General features: G+C 38.2%; 1 protein-coding gene across 1 annotated transcript in view; it reads right to left on the reverse strand.

Annotated features, from left to right (window-relative positions):
• Nucleotides 1–22,480, reverse strand: part of LOC136443335 (high affinity cGMP-specific 3',5'-cyclic phosphodiesterase 9A-like) — a 35,725-nt gene that overhangs the window by 8,410 nt on the left and 4,835 nt on the right. The window contains exons 2-8 of the mRNA XM_066440535.1: nt 11,847–11,996; nt 9,668–9,716; nt 7,029–7,131; nt 4,331–4,470; nt 3,307–3,366; nt 2,604–2,685; nt 335–430 (exon numbers count right to left, since the gene is read on the reverse strand). Coding sequence (XP_066296632.1) covers nt 335–430; nt 2,604–2,685; nt 3,307–3,366; nt 4,331–4,470; nt 7,029–7,131; nt 9,668–9,716; nt 11,847–11,996 — 680 coding nt within the window. The remainder of the gene's footprint in view (nt 1–334; nt 431–2,603; nt 2,686–3,306; nt 3,367–4,330; nt 4,471–7,028; nt 7,132–9,667; nt 9,717–11,846; nt 11,997–22,480) is intronic.

Below are 22,480 nucleotides of genomic sequence, written 5' to 3' on the forward strand. Positions count from 1 at the left end.
TTACTGAAAAATGAAAGAACTTCCTTGCTGCAAGTAAAAATGCGTAGAAATTTGTCTTTAAAATTTTTTATGTACTTTTTTTTTTGTCCAACCCTGTCAATGATCTTTTAACCTTTATCACACTGAAGCGGCCGTTTGGCACCCAGTTCTCCATTGGTTACAGAGTTAGGCAGCAGGGAGAAGGTTAATGGTCTCAAAGGTCTACCAAATAACCCTTAATCATCTATTTCAATGTTTTCAATGACCAGTGATTTTGGCTTACTCATTGGTTGCCAGTTGATTTCATTAAGTGGAAACAAGACCTTTGAACTTTCAAAAGAGAAGATTTTCTCACCATTTGAGTGACACAGAAGGCATGGTTAAAGTTGTGAAATGGGATCTGGTTATAGTGCCTGTAGACTTCATATAAGAATTGCTGCAACACCGGCATCTGTAAAAAAAGGTAGAAAAGTGCTTAAACATGGTATTTCTTAGAATATCTTAAGCTATACTGATTTGATTAAGATATGTACGACATCCTCTGGGGACCCCAAAACTCTGATGCGAGCTTGCAAGCAAAAAATTTGCGCAAAAAATAAGTTGCCTCCATCATGACATTTGAATGGTCAGGAAGGATTAGCAAATAACTGAACACACAGAACATGGTATTTCAAACAATAAATTCTGTAATGTCATCCCCTGTGATTGTACATATGTAAATACCTTGTGCTTGGGAATGCATCTCATTATTATGTATAAGCAGCGACACCTGTGCAGAATTGCCTTGAAGAAGGTGACAGATGGTCACCGAAATGTCGGTGGAATAAATCTCTTGGTTGTGTAAAAAAGTGCATTTTTATTCAGTGACTTACCAACCTGATGAAACTATTCACAAATAAATTCTGTATTTTTGTTCTTTCGTACCTTTGGCTTTGATTTTGGAAGACCTTGCTCATTTAGTATCGGTTTTCTTACATAGTTCTTTTCCATTTACAACATATATTTACACATTTTACAGCTTTGTTATACATTTAACAATATAGAAGCAAATTTTTTGGGGGTAAACAGGCAAAACTTGATGCACACGCTTATGTCATCCATGTAATCAATGTGTCGTCAGTGTGGCCTTGGGAGTAAATAATAAATGGAAACAAGCACAGTCTACACTGACAAATTTGGCACCCTTTGACAGCCAATGCCTCACACTGAGAAAAGTGCTCATCTTAATGTCATGTAATTTTTCAGTACACATGAATATAGACTACAACACAGGATATTCCGTATAACCAGAGGTACAAGCCCGACCGCGGGTAGGATCGCCCGACAGCCGTAGACCAAAGGGCGATCCAACCCGCAGGAGGGCTGGGACCGAGGGTGATGCAGAATACACCATGTTGTATCTTATTTATGTCATAACAAACCAAAAAAAAAAACACATTTCAATGCGAAATGCGCCTGAAGTTGAGAGAGTTTTGTGTCCTCCAACAAAGAAATCGTAACAATCGATTCCAACCTCCAAATCCGGCATTAAAATCTTCGACAGCAGTGCAACCGGCGCACTTGAAATGCATCATAAATATTCTATGGAAGCCTGTGTGATACAACTTAGAACCCCGTGTGATACGGAAAATTATCAGATGGTCTGGAACACCCGTATCAAACGTTTTCGTGACCCAGGTATGACATAAAATGTCTTACAGTTATGCACAATCATTTCTCACTGCACGCCACCATGTTTATGCTTGTTCTGCCCCAAAATGTGACACCAAATGTTAAACTATGAAATACAGTGACTTCATCTTTTGACCTTTCCGGGGAAAATTGCTGCTGGTTTATTATAGCTGCTCTTAAAAGGGAGGTAAAACCTGGGAAAACTAAACTTTGAGTCTTAATGGATGCTACAGCCCTGGGGGATTACTGGAAGTCTGCCAGGAAATCTGATGTAAAGAACAAAGATTTCTCCCGAGGAAATTTAATATCCCCCCTAAGATCTGTCCATTTGGCTACTAGTACTCATTAGGCGATTCCAATATGTTTTTATGTTTCTCACACATCAATATTACAGGATGAAATTATACAGGAGATTCTTATGAAAAAAGAACAGATGTTTGATAGCCTAAGGTGTTTTTGTACACTGTGAATTCAATTATTTTTGCAGGGATTTGATTTTGTGGTAGAAGTGGGAGATTTTTGCGGTGTTTTAGATTTTTGGTCACAACAATTCTGTAACACAGATCCATATTTTCAAGGTACCATCATGATTTTACGTATTAGAGGCACCAAATAAAATGTGAAAATAAAACCACTGCAAATAAATCAAGATTTACAGTACAGTTCTAGTGGGCAAGCAAAATAGGTCATAATTTTCAACAAGAGAGTCATTATAATCAACATGCAGTAGTTTGTTTCAGTTCTTAACAGCCTGGTGAAAGTGATCATGAATAAAAATTTCAGGCAGCTTCATCGAATGACAGACATCCAAATAAATGTCTAATCTTATGAATGCTTAGATTTCTGATCAATAGTAAAAGGGCTAAAAAACTTTATGACATTATCATTATAAACAACGTTGCATACAATGCAAAGAGAAACTGTGACTGACTGAGAAGACATGAGAACCTCACCTCAATGTTAAACTTTGTGAGAAGGTCAAGTTCTATGTACATTTGTTGGAGGAGGAGTAACATCTCGGCATCGTCCCATTGCCTGTAAGATGAAACATTAATTTTTGATAGAACCTATGTAGATAAAAGTGTGAAATATTCAAATATGCTTTATATCTTATCTTATACATTGTATTAACCAGTGAATGGCCAAATGATTGGAGTGTGCTTTTTTTGTTAAATTTGATTGAATCTTTCAAAGAAAGATAACAAACACATGAGTGAATTTGAATAGAGTGTTTGCTTCGCATTTGGTACATGTATCTAAGGTTGTGAGTTCAATCCCCAGTTGTGTCAAATCAAAGAGTTAAAAAATGGTATGTACTGCTTTCTCTGCTTTTAAAAAGCACTCAGCATTTAGGGAAGAGTATGGGAGTTGAACACACATCACTACCTAGCCAAATGCTGTTAGTAGTGATTGCAGAAATGTGGCCCAAGGGCTGTTGAAATGGAGATGGGTACCGCCCTATGCACCATCTGGTGCAAGAAGAATTTGAACTAACTTATATCATATGATTTCGTTCTCACATAGAATAAACTTACACAATGTCATGTAGTATCATCCTCGAGCTCTTTTTCAACATTTTCTACTCTAACACTATTTAGTATGTAAATACAGTACCTCACACTTGTGCTATTAAAAAAAAACAGTTTTTCTCCTTACCAGTTGTCAAAAGTGGGTTTCCTGAGGTGAAATCTGACATCTTCCGTGACTTGCACAGCGCTAGATACAAAATAGTACAAAACAAACGAACACATGCAGTGAGGGCAGATTGGTTTACAGGAAACATGACATGAAAATAATGAAACAACAGTTCATGTTTGTTGCAAAACCTTTCATTTTGTAATGTGGTATGTAATGTAAATAATACAATGTATGTGTGCGTGACAGACCTTATCAATATATCAACTCAATGGTGTGACTCATAATACAAAATCCCTCTGTCATGGAATGGAAATTTGCTTGTTGGGAAAGAAAACAACTTTATCCCATCCGTCGGTCTGCATGTTCATTGATTTTCTTTGTCCAACAAGTTGGTAAAAAGCACACCGTACCTTCCATGACTTGAACTAGTACACTGATCATAAGTGAAGTAGTTGTTTGGCTACCAATTCTCTACAGGTTACAGTGTAAAGCAGGTATTTCACTGGGTTGAGTCTGTTTGCGACTGTTTGCAAAAGACATTCGCCAACTGGCGCAAACAGGCCACCTATGGGCTCCCATTTTTGTCAGTCAGCACCAATGGGCTTCAATTTCAGGCTAACTTTTAAAAGATTAAAACAAAATTGCAATTGGCAACATGGGGCCATTGGGCGCAAACTAGACGTCAACAGGCGCGATAACTCTTTTTGATGAATCTTAATCATTGTGCAGTTAAAATGGTTTTAATTCAGTGGCAACACTACGATTTCCAATAAAGTTATGATCTACATGACATTATCTAATCTAGACGGAAACTGAGGATGTGACATTCCTGGTGCAGCCATTTTGTTTGTAGAGGTCATGTATTTTACCTGTGCATCACAAATCAATGTGACTACAAGAGAAAATTGGCAAAAGCATTTCAAAAGTTGCCACAATAATTTGTCGCAAATAGGCGCAGTACAGTGAGATACACGCTTAAGGCAGCAGGGAGAAGGTTAAGGGTCATGCACTTCCTACTAACATTAACTAAAGACATTTTTACCTCATTTTCTTAAACCGATCATGAACCAGCTTGCAGTGCTCGAGACTCTTCCTAGCTTTCCCCTTCTTGTTCCAGAACGGAGACGACGTGCCGCTGGAAATGTCCTTAAACAGGCCCAGCCAACTTAAGTGTTCCACACTCTGCAACACGAGAGGTTAACACATGTTTTATGTGCCGACACCAGCCACTTTGCCCCAAACTCATTGTCGTTTGATGTTGGTATTGAATCAAGGCCATACATACATCATGGCTCGAAATTCATTTTTGGAAATAGGTGTACTGGTGCACCCAACCAACAAAAAGGTGCACAGAAAGAATTTTGGTTGCATCACAAAATAAAGTTGAATGTGAGCAAAACATAATTAACAAGTTTAACACTCTTAAGAACTTCAATCTGTAATTCTATTGCTAACTTCAAAATTTCAAACAAGTAATACGTCAAAGAAAGTATAACTGTTACAAAAGGTTATTTTGCTTTTTCTGACACTTACATTTCAAGAATATTCTGTATACTAGTGTACAATAGTACCTTTACCCTATAGCCTACAAAAATATCTAGGTGCACCAGTGCACCAACAGTCAAAAATTAGGTGCACAGCTCCAATTTTGGGTGCACACAGGTGCACATGCACCCACTATTTCGAGCCCTGTACATACATAAAAACAAATATTACACCGGGATTGCCAGACTCAAGGAAAATGGCTTTTTTTGACGGTGAAATCAAACCCTCCCAGACTACTCTGTACATGAAACGGGCGGGCAGATTGTTTTCAAGCGCAGGTGTGCGCTAATCCCACCCGAATTGAAAACATTTCCACCTGCGCATTCAGACAATTATAACCCTGCTTGGTGGAAAACAAGGAATTAGAAGCCTTAGACAGAGGAAGAAAGGTCGCTTGTACTTTAGAACTAGAAGTGTCGGAGCTAATGAGATTGGATCTATTGATATGCAATGTCCTTCTTCCAATACAAATTTGTTTTACACTTTTAGGCTTGTGTATGCCAACCTTTCTAACAGTAGTGTTGCTGCAACTTGAGCTCTACAGTCTACTTAACCTTTAGCACTCTGAAGTACATGTAGCCATTTGGCACCCAATTCCCTATTGATCACAGTGTTAGTCAGCGGGCAGAAGGTTAATAATATATGAACATGTATCAGGATAATAAAACCATTGCATGGCACATATCTAATAATACAGTAACAGTGATTGCCCTCACAATCAGTCACATGATTCGTTCATTCAGGCCCTTGTAGTTGTAGTGCCTTAAGTGGCACATATATGGCAGCAAGTTTCTTTGCTGTTTTAGTAGCAGGGTATATTTTAAAAAAATGTGTTGCTAACCCTTCCCCTTTAACGTGCTCGAGACACCTCTTCGAACACAGAACCCCCATTTTACATCCCTTATGGACGACGGGTGCAGTCCCAACCAAGATGCCCTTCTCAGAATTGAACCGGGGTCTCCCAGCTAGCAACTAATTGGAACCAGGAGCTCAACTGTGAGGCTGCTACCAGTTGAGCTACAGGCCTAGCTAGGGACGTCCCACCCTATACTATTGCCTAACAATAATGTATTGAAGTACAAATGCATGTAGCCAAAAGACAGACAAGCATCTGTAGTCCAGTTTATTCCTCTGAGTCAGCAGATCATTATTGTCGGTAAACTGGGAGAATACCGTGGTTCTCTAATTAACTTCTACTTGGACTTGACTTTGTACATGTTGGTTCATTTGAGGACATCAAGTGTTCTCAAAGGAAGCTAAGCACCTCTGAAGTTCATGAACAGCGTACACAGCTGGTAACATCAAGGACCACCTGACATTTTCATGTTTCAAGTTTCTATTTGTAGATCCCCTTGTGGTTACAGCCTTTTGTGGTAAATGCCAAAAGAACACTTCTTCACCAGAAAGGAGCAACAGCTGAAGATCTTGTACCAGAGAGGTTAGAGAAAAGGAAGTGAAAAGGAAGTGTCAAAAGAGTGAGAATAACTTCAAGGCCACACCAATCTAATTTGTTGGTTCTCGGAATCTCTCGTTGCTATCTTTTCCAAAACCTCCCATTCAGAAAATTCTTACTCCATGCATTATAATGAAGCTATTACAATAACTTTCCAGTATAGTAAAATGGCCTGACTGCCTTTGCAAGCACCTCATAATATGGGTTACTGTAACATTTATCGTAGTAAAACTTTTCAACAAACAGGTGCATCTACTGTAAAAGTAGTACTGGGATGAGATGGTTGTCTGCCTTATAATTATAATGGTTTTTGGTAAAAGATGAAATACTTGAATAACTTCATTGTTTCTGTTATGCAAGCCCCTATCTTCACCCCTAGCCTTTTTTGCAATTTTCTTTTAATAATTTGTTTGCCCTGTTGCTCTACATTTTTTTTCTAAAAAATGCATGCAAGAACCAAAAAATTAAATTGGTGTGGCCTAAACATATCTCAAATTTAGTTCAAATGAAGAAACATCTGTTGTCTCCCTAATACTTACTGGACTTATGATTCAACAGACCGCTATATAGTTTGTCCATTTACAAGATACATATAAATGTACACTGGTTACAGCCAGTATTGAACTACATGTAACTAGATATAACTACAGATTGAAGAAGAAGCTAACTGATTAGAAGTAGAGAAGCTTGAGGCCACCTGTTTTAAACAGAAAGCCCTACATGTATAAGAAAAGTCCCTTACTTCTAGTTTTTCTCGGAAGCACTCCACTTTTTTCCTCATCTCGAACACCAGCGGTGGAGTCTCTCCGCTTTCCACCAGGATCTTTCTCTCCAGATCTTCTAACCTTAAAAACAGAAATTAACAAATTTGATAATATTAAAATGTAATTCATGTACATTGTAACTATTTCCAAGAAGTTCCATGTAATTTGTCACAATCAGCAAGAAAAACATGATTTTGTGTAAATGAAGTAAAATGTACATGACTGTATACTTAGTAAGTCTAAGGCAGTGTTGTTTGGAAAATGGGGAATACTTTGATAACTAGGAGTTCATTACTTGATGATGATTGTACATATGGAACATTGGGCTGAATATTAGGACAGATCTAGATGTTGTCTTCAAAATCCAGTTTTGAAACAGTGAACTCAAACAGTGAATTCAACCATTTTTCTATACTCAAACATTTCAATCTTTCAACCTTTATTCTTTGAATCAACATAACGTTGGATAACATAAATTCGCGGGGTACTTAAATTCGGGATTTTTCGAAAACGGTGTATTTAGGGATATGTGCTATAGATGCAACATCAGTAATACCGCTAGAAATGCAAACTTGACAGACTAAAAACGTATTCAGAACACTGTCTGAAAAGCTTCGATAACCATGCATTAGAAGTTGGCTACGTCAAAAACTCTCCGTCCCTTATTGTCACAGTCTGAGGGCTTCATGGGAGAATTATACTACATAGTTGTTCGCTGGTTTATAAGACAAATGTCACATCCGCTTCCTGCTCAACACAATTATTTACAATACAACTTATTAGAATCTCTTTTGCTAACCTACAACTGGACTCTAAGTGTGATTAATCATCAAAACGCCCCTTTGTTGCTACAACCAATGGCTACGGCACTACGGTGAATTTTCCCACCGCCATATTCGTTACCCAGAATCCTGCTATTCGGCAGACGACAAACGTTTGCGAGGAACACTTTTTTGTCCAAATGTTGTGTGTGATAGTGGACTGATGGCGATATTTTCCTCAAAGTTTGCTCTTAGCACAAGCAGAAACACATGGACATAGTAGTATTACCATTTCTACGGCATCCAGCTAACGCCCCGATGAATAATGTACAAATTTCCATGACGGTGGGGGTGAACTTTGAGTGACGTTCTACCGACTCAACACACGGGTTGTTCCTGAGGCCTGATGTGTGCGGTACGGCCGTTTTTCGTGTATTTTTTTTACTTGGACACGTCTATATCCATAGCACTCTCCTCAAGCCAAGGATGGAACGAATAGCTGCTGTATAAAATGTCATTAGCGGTAAGATATTCAAGACGAATCTTCTCTCCCGAATTAATGTTCACCCCTGTCCGACAGCACCGTCATTGTGCGTGCGGCGGACGGTAGTTTCAAGTTGAAATATTATGGTATCAGCACGACTAGAGACAAAATCTACCATATATATGATTAGTGCAAAGATAGTACATGGTACTGACAGAATAATAGAAAAAAAGGATGGTTTATTGTTCTGCTAGATTGATTTCTGTCAACCATTATCGGAATAATCCCGAATTTATGTTACCCAACGTTACATGTATGTAGCAGAAATACACATACTATTATACAATATACAAAAATGTACATAATTGTCATGTACTCCTGAATTGTATTGATCTTAAAAATCAGATCTTACACACAGTGCAAGAACGAAGACAAAAACTGGACATTAAACAAAACAAGACTATATGCAACTGTATTTTATCATGTACTTTCGCAGCAAGGCTGGCCCCTTGTAATAGCAATAGCTAGTCGGGCAGCCTTGGCTACTGTACATTGTACGCAGTCGAACAAATAAATAAATAAATAAATATATGTATATAAAACAGTCTTCATTTGACTGTTGTATAGACGGATAGTGTAGTGGAGAAAAGAGTTGTACAGTCTCAATTCAGGGTTTAACATATTTTCAACCAGTGTTTTTGACCAGTTAAATAATAAGCTTGGATAAAACACGACTATGCCTGAACAGATGTTTTTGACTCAGGCTCCTATTGTGTGAATGTTGAGAAATGAATACATTTGTACCATCCACATCGACACTTCTCTTTGATAATTGATGGTAGAAAAAAAGGCTCTGTAATTATCTGTCCTGATATTGCAGCATGATACTGGTACCCTGACCACAGTATTATGATCATAATCATATTCTATCAGGCCGCAATTTCCTGCATTTAAGAGCGCTTAGGGATGTCAGCTGCAGGCTGTGGCCTTTGTACTTGTTGATGCAAGGCTTAACCTTTAACACACTGAAGTATACATGTAGCCGTTTGGCTGCCCCATTCTCTATTATATTGGTTACAGAGTTAGGCAGCAGGGAGAAGGTTAAACAACCACCTGCTCACTTGCATTATGTATGTTTCTTTTTCATTCGGTGTCCAAGAATTAGTGCACCTGTACATTTACTACAGTTACATGTACAAACATTTTTATATGAAAGTCAAAAATACAATGATCAAAGCCTGCGTTCATTCAGAATATAAAAATGCTGGTGGGGAATTGTGGAAAACCTCATCAATATTCAGTTTGACTATTTCTACGCAATATTGTAACAAAGAACAGATACAGTGAGTGCTTTGTGACAGCTGTAACCAACCTTCTTTCCATGCCATTGACATCAAATCCAAGCTCAGAGGCTGATGGTCCTGTAACGGCATAAAATGAAGGAAGATGACCTTTAACACATTGAACATCCATAAATCAGACAGACTGTTGGTGAATTTTTATCATGGCATTATTTAATATTTATCAAAGTCTCAAAAGCAGGGCTGTTTCCAGCTTTAATTTGTTTTCTGTCCCACTCATTGTTTAGAAGCCCATGAATGTTTCTAATCTAAGACTTATTAATTAAATCTCTCAATTTAAGCTGATGAAAATACATTTTCATCAATCTTTTGTCATAAAGTTCAAATTTTGGGGACGGATGGGGTGAATTTTTTGTCTTTCTCAACAAATAAATATGTGTCCCGGGACAGAGGGAGGGGTCCTGGACATAGCCCTGCTCCAAAGCCATCTTGCAGCTTTTGGGCAGCTTTCGACACTTGTCAAAGGCTTATTAATTCAAGGCCACACAAATGTATGCATATCATCAGGACCATGCAGAAATTTCACAATGGTCCATCATTATGCAAGTTCCTTCATAATACACATGAACAGTTATTGCATTAAAAAACCCAGAGATTCATAAGAGAACATTTTAAGATGAGATAGAAATGTATTATTAAAGAAATTTACAATTTTTCAGGGTGACGCTTTGAAAAAAAAACACTACCTGTAAATGCAGGTATGACATAAATACTGCACATTGTGCTGTATAGTATACCGAGAATTCAAAGTAAATCTATTTTTTCTACAATTCCTTAAACAGTATCAATTGCAGTCAAGTCTCCTTAAATATTACATTTTGGTTGAATTCAATAACATCATGTAAAGTATCTTTCTCATTGAAGCCAACCAATACAGCACAAATCATAATAAATGGAATCCTTTTCAAATGCCCTTCCGAAGAACTTATTCATTCATCACACGATTCCGATTCATGATTACCATACCATATCATGTCACCTTGGGTCTGTCTCTGTGGGAAATTCTGCCGCTGCACAATTTATATGGAAATAATTACGTTAGGTTTGATATCAGGGCTAAATGACCTCCAGATTGTCTATCAGGAGAAATAAAGGGCAGTGTATTCACCACATGCACAATCAATAACAGAAGCCATTCTATATGACTATAAAATCTTTGGAGGAGGTAAGTTTTCATTTATTTTAAAGTGAGGGACTTAATAATAACTTAGCTCAAAAATTAATCAAAAGATAAGTGGAAAAACATGTATTTTCTAATTACTATGAAATTAGTATGAATACTACAGTGTATGACAATGATGTTAGCCCGTCCCTGGAATTTTTCAGTTGATCCCTCCGACAAAACATACAAATGAAACGTTCCACAGATAAAATTCGCAATTTACAACTGTTACCCTGATGTGGCTGTTTCCGCTTTTGAAAAAAATCTAAGCAATATTAGGGTTTGAAAAATCGGATTTGAAAGTCAATTTATCTAGTCATTTCTATACAGGATTAGTTCAAATAACACTATCACAATGTATAGAAACATCCATGATGCAAAAATAAGACGTTGTTATAATGTGAGAAATCACTGAAAATCGTGGCCGGAGTTTTTGTAGGCTTGCGAAACTAAGGGGATCATCGTACGTCACGATTTTGTGGGATTTTAACCCTTAAGCTGCCAGTTTTTTTAGCCAAGTAAATATCAAAAATGTTTGACCCCTGACCTCCCTCACGAAACCCGCGAAACACCCGGCGGCGCTAACTCCCCTAACTTCCCGGCTTCGCGCGCTACACGCACGCAAAGCTGTTTTGTTCTGGGGAATACCCTATCCCGGTTATAACCGGGTCCAGCACACAAGGCATATTTCTGTATCCCTAGTTAAGTCGGGACTGGCAGCTTAAGGGTTTTAAAATCCTAAAAGTATGAAGTTATTACGCAAATGTGCTAAACAACTTAGTGAATGCCATTACCATAAAGATTTCAGCATTTTTTTTCACTTCCATTTTTTGGAGGTATCTTTTCAGGGTGGCAGAATTATGTACCCTGGTGGAATTATGTTAGTAGATGTTACATATCAAGCCAGCAAGATATGACGTCACTGTACATTTACTCAATTCTGACAACCTGTCTACAACATTGATTGATTGGTTGATTGATTGGTTGAATAATTGATTGATTGATTCATGACACTTAACCAGACCTACCATTGCAGGTGGCAGCGACCACCTGTAGCTTGTAGCGGCTGTCAGGTCGGTTTGCCTCCAACTTGGGTGAGATGTTGACGATGTTCCCCTTGGTGTTGTACAGCTTCAGGATGTCGTTGGGCCCTGCCTCAGCTGCTGCACGGAAGCACTCTGGAAGGAAAAAAAAAGAAAGTGAAGATCGTGCATCCCCAGTCATTGAGAAACATCAAAACAATCATACTAATTGTCAAATTTAGATGATTCCTTCCCCACCTTTTTAGGGAAAAGATGAAGTGGTAGAATGCAGTTTATATCAGAATTTCATACATCAAGCAAAAAATTAAAAGAGTGGCTATGAATAATTTAAGTCAATAAAGTAAAAGGTCGGAGATATAAGTCTGATGGGCTTGAAAAAACATACAAAAGTCATTATACAGTATCACTGCTAAGCCATATTTGTTGAACAAAAGTTAAAGTTAACGGATTTATGACTGCATGACATTTATAATGTACAAAGGTAGCAAGGGCGAATCAGGTAAGGACTAATGTAATCATGAGGTCAACCAAAACTTATTACAGAAAACCAACTTTATCATTTATGATTTTATGGTCCTTGAGTCTATTGTTTAGGGTCGTTGATCTTTCATGATATGAGTTTATGATAATTCACAGACAAGCATTATCGTTCTGAGATTAGATAGTAGTACCACATACATGTACTACTACTCTCACCTCTCAAATAAACGTACCGGTACGTTTATTTTATTTCGCCTATAGTTCCACCCGGTACGTTCTTATTCTAGACGGTACGTTTATTATTTTTTGAAAAATTGAGGCTTTGCAAACCAGGAATCCCTCTAAAATCGTAAGTTAAGGTTTTTCTGCCCATATTTCCCCGGTATTTTTGCTCGTAATTCGCTATTTTTCGGCCTACCGGCGTTGATTTTCTCGCCGCTTTGACGGCCTTGTAAAGTATCCTGGCGGCACTCGTAACATATCGGTCGATATCGCTATGACCCGGTCCGCTATGACGCTACAAAGTAAACCGGAAAATAAGACGCGACATTGACATTTCAAATAACTTTGATAGTCTCTATTTACATCGTAAACCAAAGCACGCTGATCAAAAACGTGTGGAGTAGAGTGCACGCCTGCACGGGGAATAATAATTTCCTGACCACTATATCCGTAGTATCGGCAGCGCGGCGGAAGAATTATTTGTTCGCAGAAGACATGTTACACGTTAAAACAACAATCATCACTTAACTTCCCTTGGGATATGTGTTTTGAGGCCACAAAATCTGTAAAACGGCAGAAATATGTCCGATATGATTCGGTAAACAACAGCGCGAAATCGCGAAACATGGCCGCCACTCTCAGGCATGGCGACAGTAAAACGAGCAGCATATTGCGTAGTGCGGATACCGATCTTAAAAATGATACCGTAAACGCATGGAAATATTATATTTTTTGGGCAACGATAGACACACAGCGCCATATTTATTTTCAGAGGGTTCATTTTTTAAATAATGGTAAGATTTTCCCAATTTTGTCGGTTCATCGCGGGTTTCTAGTGTCAACACGTAATGGGTAACCTCTTAGTATGTGCGGTCTGTGACGTTGAGCTACTTTTACAGTCGATCTCTGTTCAATATTGTGGGATTTACCGCGGGAACTCGAAATCCGAGCGTCTCACTTTGTTTTCGACGCTATGGAGCAAAAGTTTATAGACATATTTCTTTAATTTGGTGGAAGGACTGTGTTCATACTTGTGTTTTTTTGAGGTCGATGTCTTAAGAAAATATGATCAGGTACATTTAACTTAAGTACTCTGATGATTTTTGTTATATGTCACTGATTGTCAGTCATAATAAAATGATATAACAATTTTCTTTGATCACTTGCTTCAAGTTCCAAGTAGAAAAAGCATGTATCATGTACAGTTTCACTTGTTGAATTTGAAAGCACCGTGGCCCCCGGTTAGGGGTCATAGCGGGGAACCTATGCCCAATTTTTTAATATTACTATTATATTTTACGAAGAGGCGAGGAAGATCATCATGATTTGAACAAGCTATGGACAGTTGTTCTGTTCAATATCTGTATACTTAATAGGTATGGCATAATTGACTAAACATAAGTTACCTACCTGCTTATTATCTTATTTCCCTCTGACAGTGACAGTTGTACATGTATGGACACAGTTTACCTAGCCTCGACTGTTGATTTTTGAAATTTTCTGGGGGGTACTTTTATTCCAGGGGGTACTTATATTACATTTTGAAAATTTGTCCGGGGGGTACTTCTATTCCAGGGGGTACTTCTATTTGAGAGGTGAGAGTACTACTATACAGGTGTTAGAAAACAAAAATAAGGTCTCTCACAGAGGTTTCGTCCAGTCAAATGAAGCACAATTACAATATTTTGCCAATATTTGCTTAAGACAAGTACTATAGATCATATTGAGTGTTGTTTCAAATCTATTGCTAGAAGGACTTAGTCACATACAATATCAATATGACATTACAACTTGATTTGCATAACTCGCAACGTTCCATCCTTTGCTATTCACCATTATACAATATCACATACACGTACATTTTGTAGGATGTAGTACGTACATGTAATATCATAATATAAACACAAGAGGTTATTTTCAATATTCAGAGGAATGTGTGTTTTGTAGAATTAATTATTGAACACAACAGGGCCTGCTGGTAAAATTAATCACATTCTGTGCACACCGATTCCTACATATATTATGCAATCTGCGATTGTTTGCAAAACATACGAGGTGGGGGGCTGCATACCAATGAAGCGGCTTGTTTTATAGCTTCTCTCGTAAAAGGACGACAAGTCAACTTTAACTGACTTGTTTTCACAGCCCCTACCCCACTCAGCGTTCTCCAAACGGCAGCCAGGCGTCGGTACATGTACCGTGATACTCTACAGAACTAACAGCTCTCAACGAGCAATCCATTACGGAGAACCCACTTGTTGACCGAGTGGCAACCTGTTTGACATTAGGTGCCCGGGGAACAAAAAAGTGGGTCCGAGCCCGACATCAATTTCACATTAACTGGACTTGGCACGGGCAAATAGACTTTTGAAAAGTGGACGGCAAGGAAGTGGAGGTACACAGTAGTGCTACAATAATGGGGCAGTTATCCCTTGTAATAAGTGAATGGCTTACACCAACACAAGCACCTGTATTACTGCTGGTGTTAAATGTGATAAATCATTGCATTTGTCAGATGTGGGTGCAATTCCTAAAGAAAAACGTACACTGGGAAAGAAGGAAGTTTTAAACAAGAAATATAAGATAGTACTTTTAATGCATTAAAGCTTGCTGAGATTTAATTTTGCAGTAGGGACAAGTAGTGTTCACAGTGGTTTTTATTTTGTGGCTAAAACAGGGTGCTAGGCGGGCAAAAGACAATACAGGCATTTTCGTGGCGGTTTTAAGCTCGAGGTAAAGAGGTCATCCCAAAAACCGCAAACTAAAAACCACTGCAAAAATTTCAAGGCTTACGGTATTCTGTAGATTTCCTGATATTTCTATAGGTACCATTTGATTTGTTAATAAATCATTATGCATTCTAAAACACTGCTAGCTCTATGATTAAAAAATGAATAAAGAAATAAAAAAAAATATGTACGTAACGTTACATGAATTGGGGAGCCAGGCAAGGTTTTTAGTGAAGTATATATTTGTACATGCATATCTAAGAGTCATACATAATAGATTGGAACTGTAATTATTACACAACAAAAAATGTAATCTATAGAGTAATCTAATCTGTACTGTAACAGACACATGTACATGTTGAACCAACATGTCGTTGAATTCCTTACATAATGTACACACGAAAAATATGCACATACATTGTATGCCCCTTCTATTATTTCACCATGTATGACATGCTGAGCTTATGCAGCTACAACATAGTGTATTCAATCTTATGTGAACCCACAACAGTGACATATACTAGACATTGTTTCCAAACTGTTTCCAAACAGAAGGTCTACGTAGTAACTAAGTAGAGAACATTGTGTGGTAAACATTCAATGTATCATCTTGAGAAATCCAAAATTCCTCAGGGTGGAATAAGAGGTTTTACAGGATCTTGAGTTTTATAATGGACGATGACAAAACAGCAGCTCAAAGATCAAAGGAATTACCTGAGAGGTGTTTATGTTGTCAGTGAGAGTTGTTGTTCATTTGTCATTTCTGACAATAACTAATGATGTTGAAGATGAAGAGATAGGGTACAGTTTAAGGGCTTGAAATACTGGCTGCATGTGCACAAAAAGCATTGTGCACCTTTGTGCACCTAAAATTGGAGCTGTGCACCTAACTGTGGGTGCACCAGTGCACCTAGATATTTTTGTAGGCTAAGGAAAAAGTAATGTAAAAGAAGTACATGAGTATTATAGAATATCGTTGAAATCTATTAAGTAAGTATCAGAAAAAAGGAATATATCCTTTGTTGTACTTTGATGTATTACATGTACTTGTTTAAAATCTTGAAATTAGCTATAGAATTACAGATTGGAGTTCTCGACTTACATGTATATAGAAGAGGAAGTTGCATTTGTACATAATATATATGCTTGCTGATCTTCTACTTCATTCTATGTTGTGAACCAAAATTCTTTCTGTGCACCTAAATTTCTATGTTAGGTGCACTGGTTTATTCGCAAGAATACATTTCTGAGTGTGTAGATTATGTTGCTTGGAAGGCTCTTCAGTACTGTAGATTCTGACACAGACAAAAAAATCTCACTAAGGTTCTTGGGATGGAGGATTTCTGTGGCTCACGTTTTTCTGCCATGTTCTCTTTGTAGGCCTCACTGGGTTACAAAACTATTGACATTATGTTTTTACAGATAGCTTCTACTTTCATATTTCTTATTTTTCAATGATCGAATTCACGTATCTGTCACAATCATATAGCTTTTATTACAATGTTGTAACTACCAACTTCATATTCAAGGATCATCAAAGATCTATCAGATAATGCAGCAATGCAATCCCATACCTCTCAGTAATTCACTTGCGGCAACAGACCTCGCTTTTACCGCAGGGTAATTAAGAGGGCACTAATGGAAAATTGAGCTCCTCCAGTTAAACTAGGTCATCATAATCTCCTGTTCACTTCGCCGGAGTGAAAGCTTTGAAGCATTAACTCAGCTATGAACCGATTTCAGGGAGAAACTGAGATGAAGGGGAACATTTAGCCTCCAGCCTGATTCTGTTCAGTTGGATATTCAAACTGTGATCTGGTCTAATCTCCAAGCAAATCTATCGGTGGCAAGGCAGTATCAAAAGGGCCAACGAGTGTCCAAGGCCACCGGAGATCCGGCCCTTATGCCTGGACTGTGCCAAATTGCGCTAGGAAATTACACCAACTGCGAATTTTCCCTTGCGGTCACACTGGGTCATTCTGGGTTGTAAAAGATACTGTAAATGCAGAGATGTTTGCGGGGATTTAATTTCGCGGTAGGGAGAAAATGGAGTGTTCGCGGTGGTTTTGAGGTCGCGTTTGAAACAATAATAGCGCTACAGTCACACAATGGAACGGTGTTTCGCTGTAGTTTTAAGGTTGCGGTAAAGAGTGAACTTAAAACCACCGCGAACATTTCTGCATTTACAGTAAGATTGCAGCATCGTCTGTACTATATGAGGTCATGTCCTAAGTAAATGCAGCTGCGTTTCTCAAACATTAAACATGTCTATGCCAGTGTGTCCCAAATCTTTGTATACATGTAGGTCATTAATGTTGATACTATAAAGTCTATCATTAACGTCAGAAACTGTGAGGAACCACCTGTATATGCCCTTAATGAGTTAACACTGCCTGAAAAGTATGACATTTTCATACAATTCTGTATAATTCTGTTTCTGTATAGCCAGTATACTGTAAATGCAGAAATATTTGCGGTGGTTTTATGTTCACTGTTTTTGTGGTGAACTCTTTACCGCAAACTTAAATCCACCACGAAAAGCCGTTCCATTGTGTGACTGTAGCGCTGCTATCATTTCAAACGCGAACTCAAAACCGCTGCGAACATTCCATTTTTCCCTACCGTGAAATTAAATCCCCGCAAACATTTTTGCATTTACAGTATTTGCCCCACCAGCTTCACAGATACATGTACATGGCTACTGTGCAGTTTTAGTGCAGTCTTTTATGGAATTATTTTAACAGTGTGAATATTACCGCCAACCGCCGCCGCCTCTGCAGCTTGTAATCTGACGCAAAGCTCTTGTGGTTGACTACTGTAATGTGTAAATGCAGAAATGTTCGCCATGGTTTTATGTTCGCGACGACCGTTTCACCGCGAACTTAAAACTGTCGCGAACATTTTGGTCAAATACTGTAGTGGTATGTAACTATAGCGCTGCTGCAAACTTAAAACCACCGCAAACACTCCATTTTCGCCTTAGCGCGAAATAAAAACCATGCAAACTTAACTGCATTTACAGTTTATCAAATTTTTTGGTAAAATTGCAGCTTTCACCAAGTCTAGCCTACTGTCTGCAGTCTTTAGTACTGAATGACATACATGTACACGAGGTGATTTTAAATTGATTCAGAATCTATGGATACTTAGGAATTTTCAGGACGAAACACGACCCTTCCTCGGATAATTTGTCTGTCTCGGTGTCTCCACACATCTTACCCTGGGGGGGGGGGGGGGCGGCAATAACTGACATGCTTGAGAAAAAGGTGATCTGAATCATGATTAGACCTGTAGAACTAGTCCAGCCTTACAATAAGAAAACTCAACCATTTAGACCTCAATCATTTAATTTCCCAGGGCTCCAAATAGTGGGTGCATGTTCATCAATTTGTGTACCCAAAATTTGCTGTGCACCTAATTTTGGACTGTGGGTGCACCAGTGCACCTAGATATTTTTGTAGGCCTATCGTATAGGGTAAAGATACTATTGTGCACCAGTGTACAGTATATTCTTGAAATGGAAGTACATGTACTATTAGAAAAAGCAATATAATAACATTTTGTTGTACTTTATTTGATGTAAATACTTGTCTTGTTTCAAATTTTGAAGTTAGCTATAGAATTACAGATTGAAGTTCTTAAGAGAGGCAGTAGCATTCAACTTTGTAATTATTATGTTTTGCTGACATTCAACTTTATTTCAGGTGGTGCACCCAAAATTCTTTCTGTGCACCTAATTTTTACAAACTTTTTTTCCATAAATAAATTTCGAGCCCTGTTTCCACTTAGTATAGATGGCAATCACTGAGGGACCAAACAGTGAACAAAATTGGATTTGTGTAACCCATGATTTCATTATTGGAATATAATCCAATTAAGGTGTAAAACTCAAAGCACAATCTAAAAGACAACAAAAAACAGGAAACAAAAAAAAATGTGTTCTTTATCTATATGAAATTCATTGAGCGACCTGTCAATCTTTTTTTGCTCAGTGACCGCTCATGATCAGTGGTCACAGCTTCTAGTGGAAATGGGGATTAGGAAAAATTTAACTCTTAAGAATTTAAAATTTAATATACCGGTTTTTATTTCGATTTTTGAGGTAGACACTGCTATTCTAATGACACTTCATCAACCTTCATGTTTTATAAATACTACTCTTTCAAAAGTCACAATATTTACAAAAACAATGTTTTTATAACCTTTGCTACAGAAAAGCACAGTTCTGCAGCCCACAATGTCCATGCATGACTGCCTGTTTTGTTTGAAAGTACAGGCTATGTCTGGCTCAAAACTTCTGCCATTACACAAATAACTGACTCAGAACCTCTATTATTCATCTGTTTTTAAGGGACATTGACTTTTAAGTAGATAGTGAGTGAGTGATTCATTGAGTAACACATATAGAAACCAGGGTGCACCCGGTGGTTTTGTTCTGGTTGTTTTGCCATGCAAGCTAACAATAGTTTGACTGAACGTTCACCTTCCCTCGCTTGTTGTGACATCAAGCAACCGTGGATACCATTACACCGGAAACAAAGAACAAGGCACGACTTTCTTGTTTTGCTGTTACATAAGTAATAACTTAACAGGATTTAGGTGAAAACAGAAGTCAAGAGAAGGAAAATTCAAACTACCAAATGGTGCATTTCAAGCTGAAATATTAATTTATTGCATTGGCCATATGTTTATGATATATGGTACAACGTTTCACAAGCTAAATTAATTCCAGTGATTAAAACTCTCTTCCATCGAGCACACAATGTCATTACCTCAGATGAAGCAAAAACAGAAGAACACAGACATCTCCGTGTGGCTCTAGCCAAGTGTGGCTACCAAAATTGGACCTTCAACAAGGCCCTCAAACCTTCTGACCAGTCTAAGAAAACACTCAAGTGCAGACCATTGACCAACAGAAACAAGGTCAACATTACCATTCCCTACGTCCAAGGAGTATCGGAAAAACTCAGACGTATCTTCCAAAACTTCAACATTGCCACTAACTTCAAACCTCACTCAACTCTCAGGCAGAAACTAGTCCACCCAAAAGACAGGCCGGAAAAAGGCATCAAAGCCAATGTCATCTACAAACTGAAATGTGAGGAACCGAACTGCAATAACATGTACATTGGGGAGACAAGTCGACCACTAAAAGAAAGGTACAAGGAACATTGCAGAAAGAGCGCTAACCGCTACTCCTCTGCCATTTACCACCATCTAAAACACAACCAGGGACACTCATTCAACTTCGAATCCACGGACATCCTAGATCGTGAAGAACGCTGGTTCGAACGGGGAATTAGAGAAGCAATATATGAGAGGATGTACAACCCCGCCCTCAACAGGAAAGGCGGTCTACGCGTTCAACTTTCAGGCACCTGGGATAATGCACTGCCCACCACCCCCACCCCCGGACAAGCAACATTTAGTTACTGTACTAGAACAACAGTAGCTAATTGAACTATTGGCATAACTTTGTCTTGAATTAATCTTCTCTTTGAAGACTACTTCAAGACATCCTAAATTGTCTTTACCTCATTAACATATCTATTCAGAGTTTTGGTATAAAGCTGGTGTTCTCAGTCCTATCGTTAGTCACTGACGAAAGACAGTGGATACTGTCTGAAACGTCTGACTGTTTCAAAATCTTATCCAGTTGCCTGAGTAATTATTTTTGGCGTAAATTAATTCCTATTGACACAAATACCGAGAACGTCACTGAGCTGTGGAAAAGAATATTGACGAATTCAAGTCTGATTCATAATTGTATTTCATATCAGATATCCTCGATTTTTGCCACTATCATAACAATGCTTTAAGCTGTTCGTGCAACATGTTACAATTTATCTATTTGGGTCAATGATATTGATACACACACTTTCAATTGTGCAGGTGTTTAGCTAAGAGGCTTCATGAAAGGACTGGACAACAAAGGTTCGGTGATAAGCCCATTTTACCCCCAGACACCTGTGATACCGTAGGCTTTATAGCGGATAAGCAGTGTCTTTCTAAACAAGCCATATTACACAATTATGTCATGCAATTTTTAGTCTAGTTAGTAAGAAAGTAGCTACATTTTATACTTGCAGGTTGCAGACAGACATGCATTACTAGCCTCTACTAGCCATTATCGATAATGGAGCTTCATTGTATAGCGGACTACCCAGTATAGCGGAGTACCTCGGCTGATTTCTACTATTTTCCCAGTGATAGGACGGGGCCTGGTAGAGGCTAATGCATTACTACTAAGTGGTTCCACACATTTAAGACAAGCATGGCATTGATTTCACACTCTATTAAAGACGTGGTACTTGAAAATCCATTAAAGGGCTTAAGATTATGAACTGAAATAGCTCACAATGTTGAACCCCAGTTGGTGACAGTAATACATTTAGTGTTCCTTCCTGAGGTATTTCTATCTACATGTCCCTAGCTTTCAGAAAACATGGATGTCAACAGTTCTATCATATGGTAGCTCCTAAATAGCAGAGAGGAGACTGGGGAACTATAATACCGAATTGGAAGGCAAGAGAATTGGGTGCATCACAGAAATGTCTTGCTCCTAATTCTTATAGTTATTTTATGTTATCAAGGGTATGTTAATTCAAAACAAACTTTGTTGCAACTCTATCTTGTTTTGTTTACCTCAAGTGATAAAACCCAAGATGATATACTGACTATATCCAATTATCTTTCATGACTAGAAGGGAAATTCTGCAACTTGGCCATCTGGTGCACCTGTTTCTTAAAGGCAACCAAAGTAACATTAGGGCCCAAAATAAGGCAATAAAAAAATGCTGAAATCTTTATTGTAGTGACATTTACTAACACTGTCTAGCACATTTGCGTAATACGATGTAACTTCATACTTTGAGCATTTTTAAACTGCGCAAAAACATGCCATATGATAATCCCCTTAGTTTTGCAAGCCTACAAAAACCCCGGCGACGATTTTCAGTGAGTTCTCACATTACAACGAAGTCATATTTTTGCATCATGGACGTCGCTATACATTTGACAGTGTTGTTTGAACTAATCATGTATAGAAATGACTAAATAAATTGACTTTCAAAATCCGATTTTCGGGTCCTAAATATTGCTTGGGTTGCCTTTAAAAAAAAAGTTTAAGATCCTAACACACAGAAATGTGAGTCAAGGGTCCAGACAGACTAGAAAGCATTCCTCCTT

Source organism: Branchiostoma lanceolatum, chromosome 10 (genome assembly GCF_035083965.1).
Source record: "Branchiostoma lanceolatum isolate klBraLanc5 chromosome 10, klBraLanc5.hap2, whole genome shotgun sequence".
NCBI classification, from domain to species: domain Eukaryota; kingdom Metazoa; phylum Chordata; class Leptocardii; order Amphioxiformes; family Branchiostomatidae; genus Branchiostoma; species Branchiostoma lanceolatum.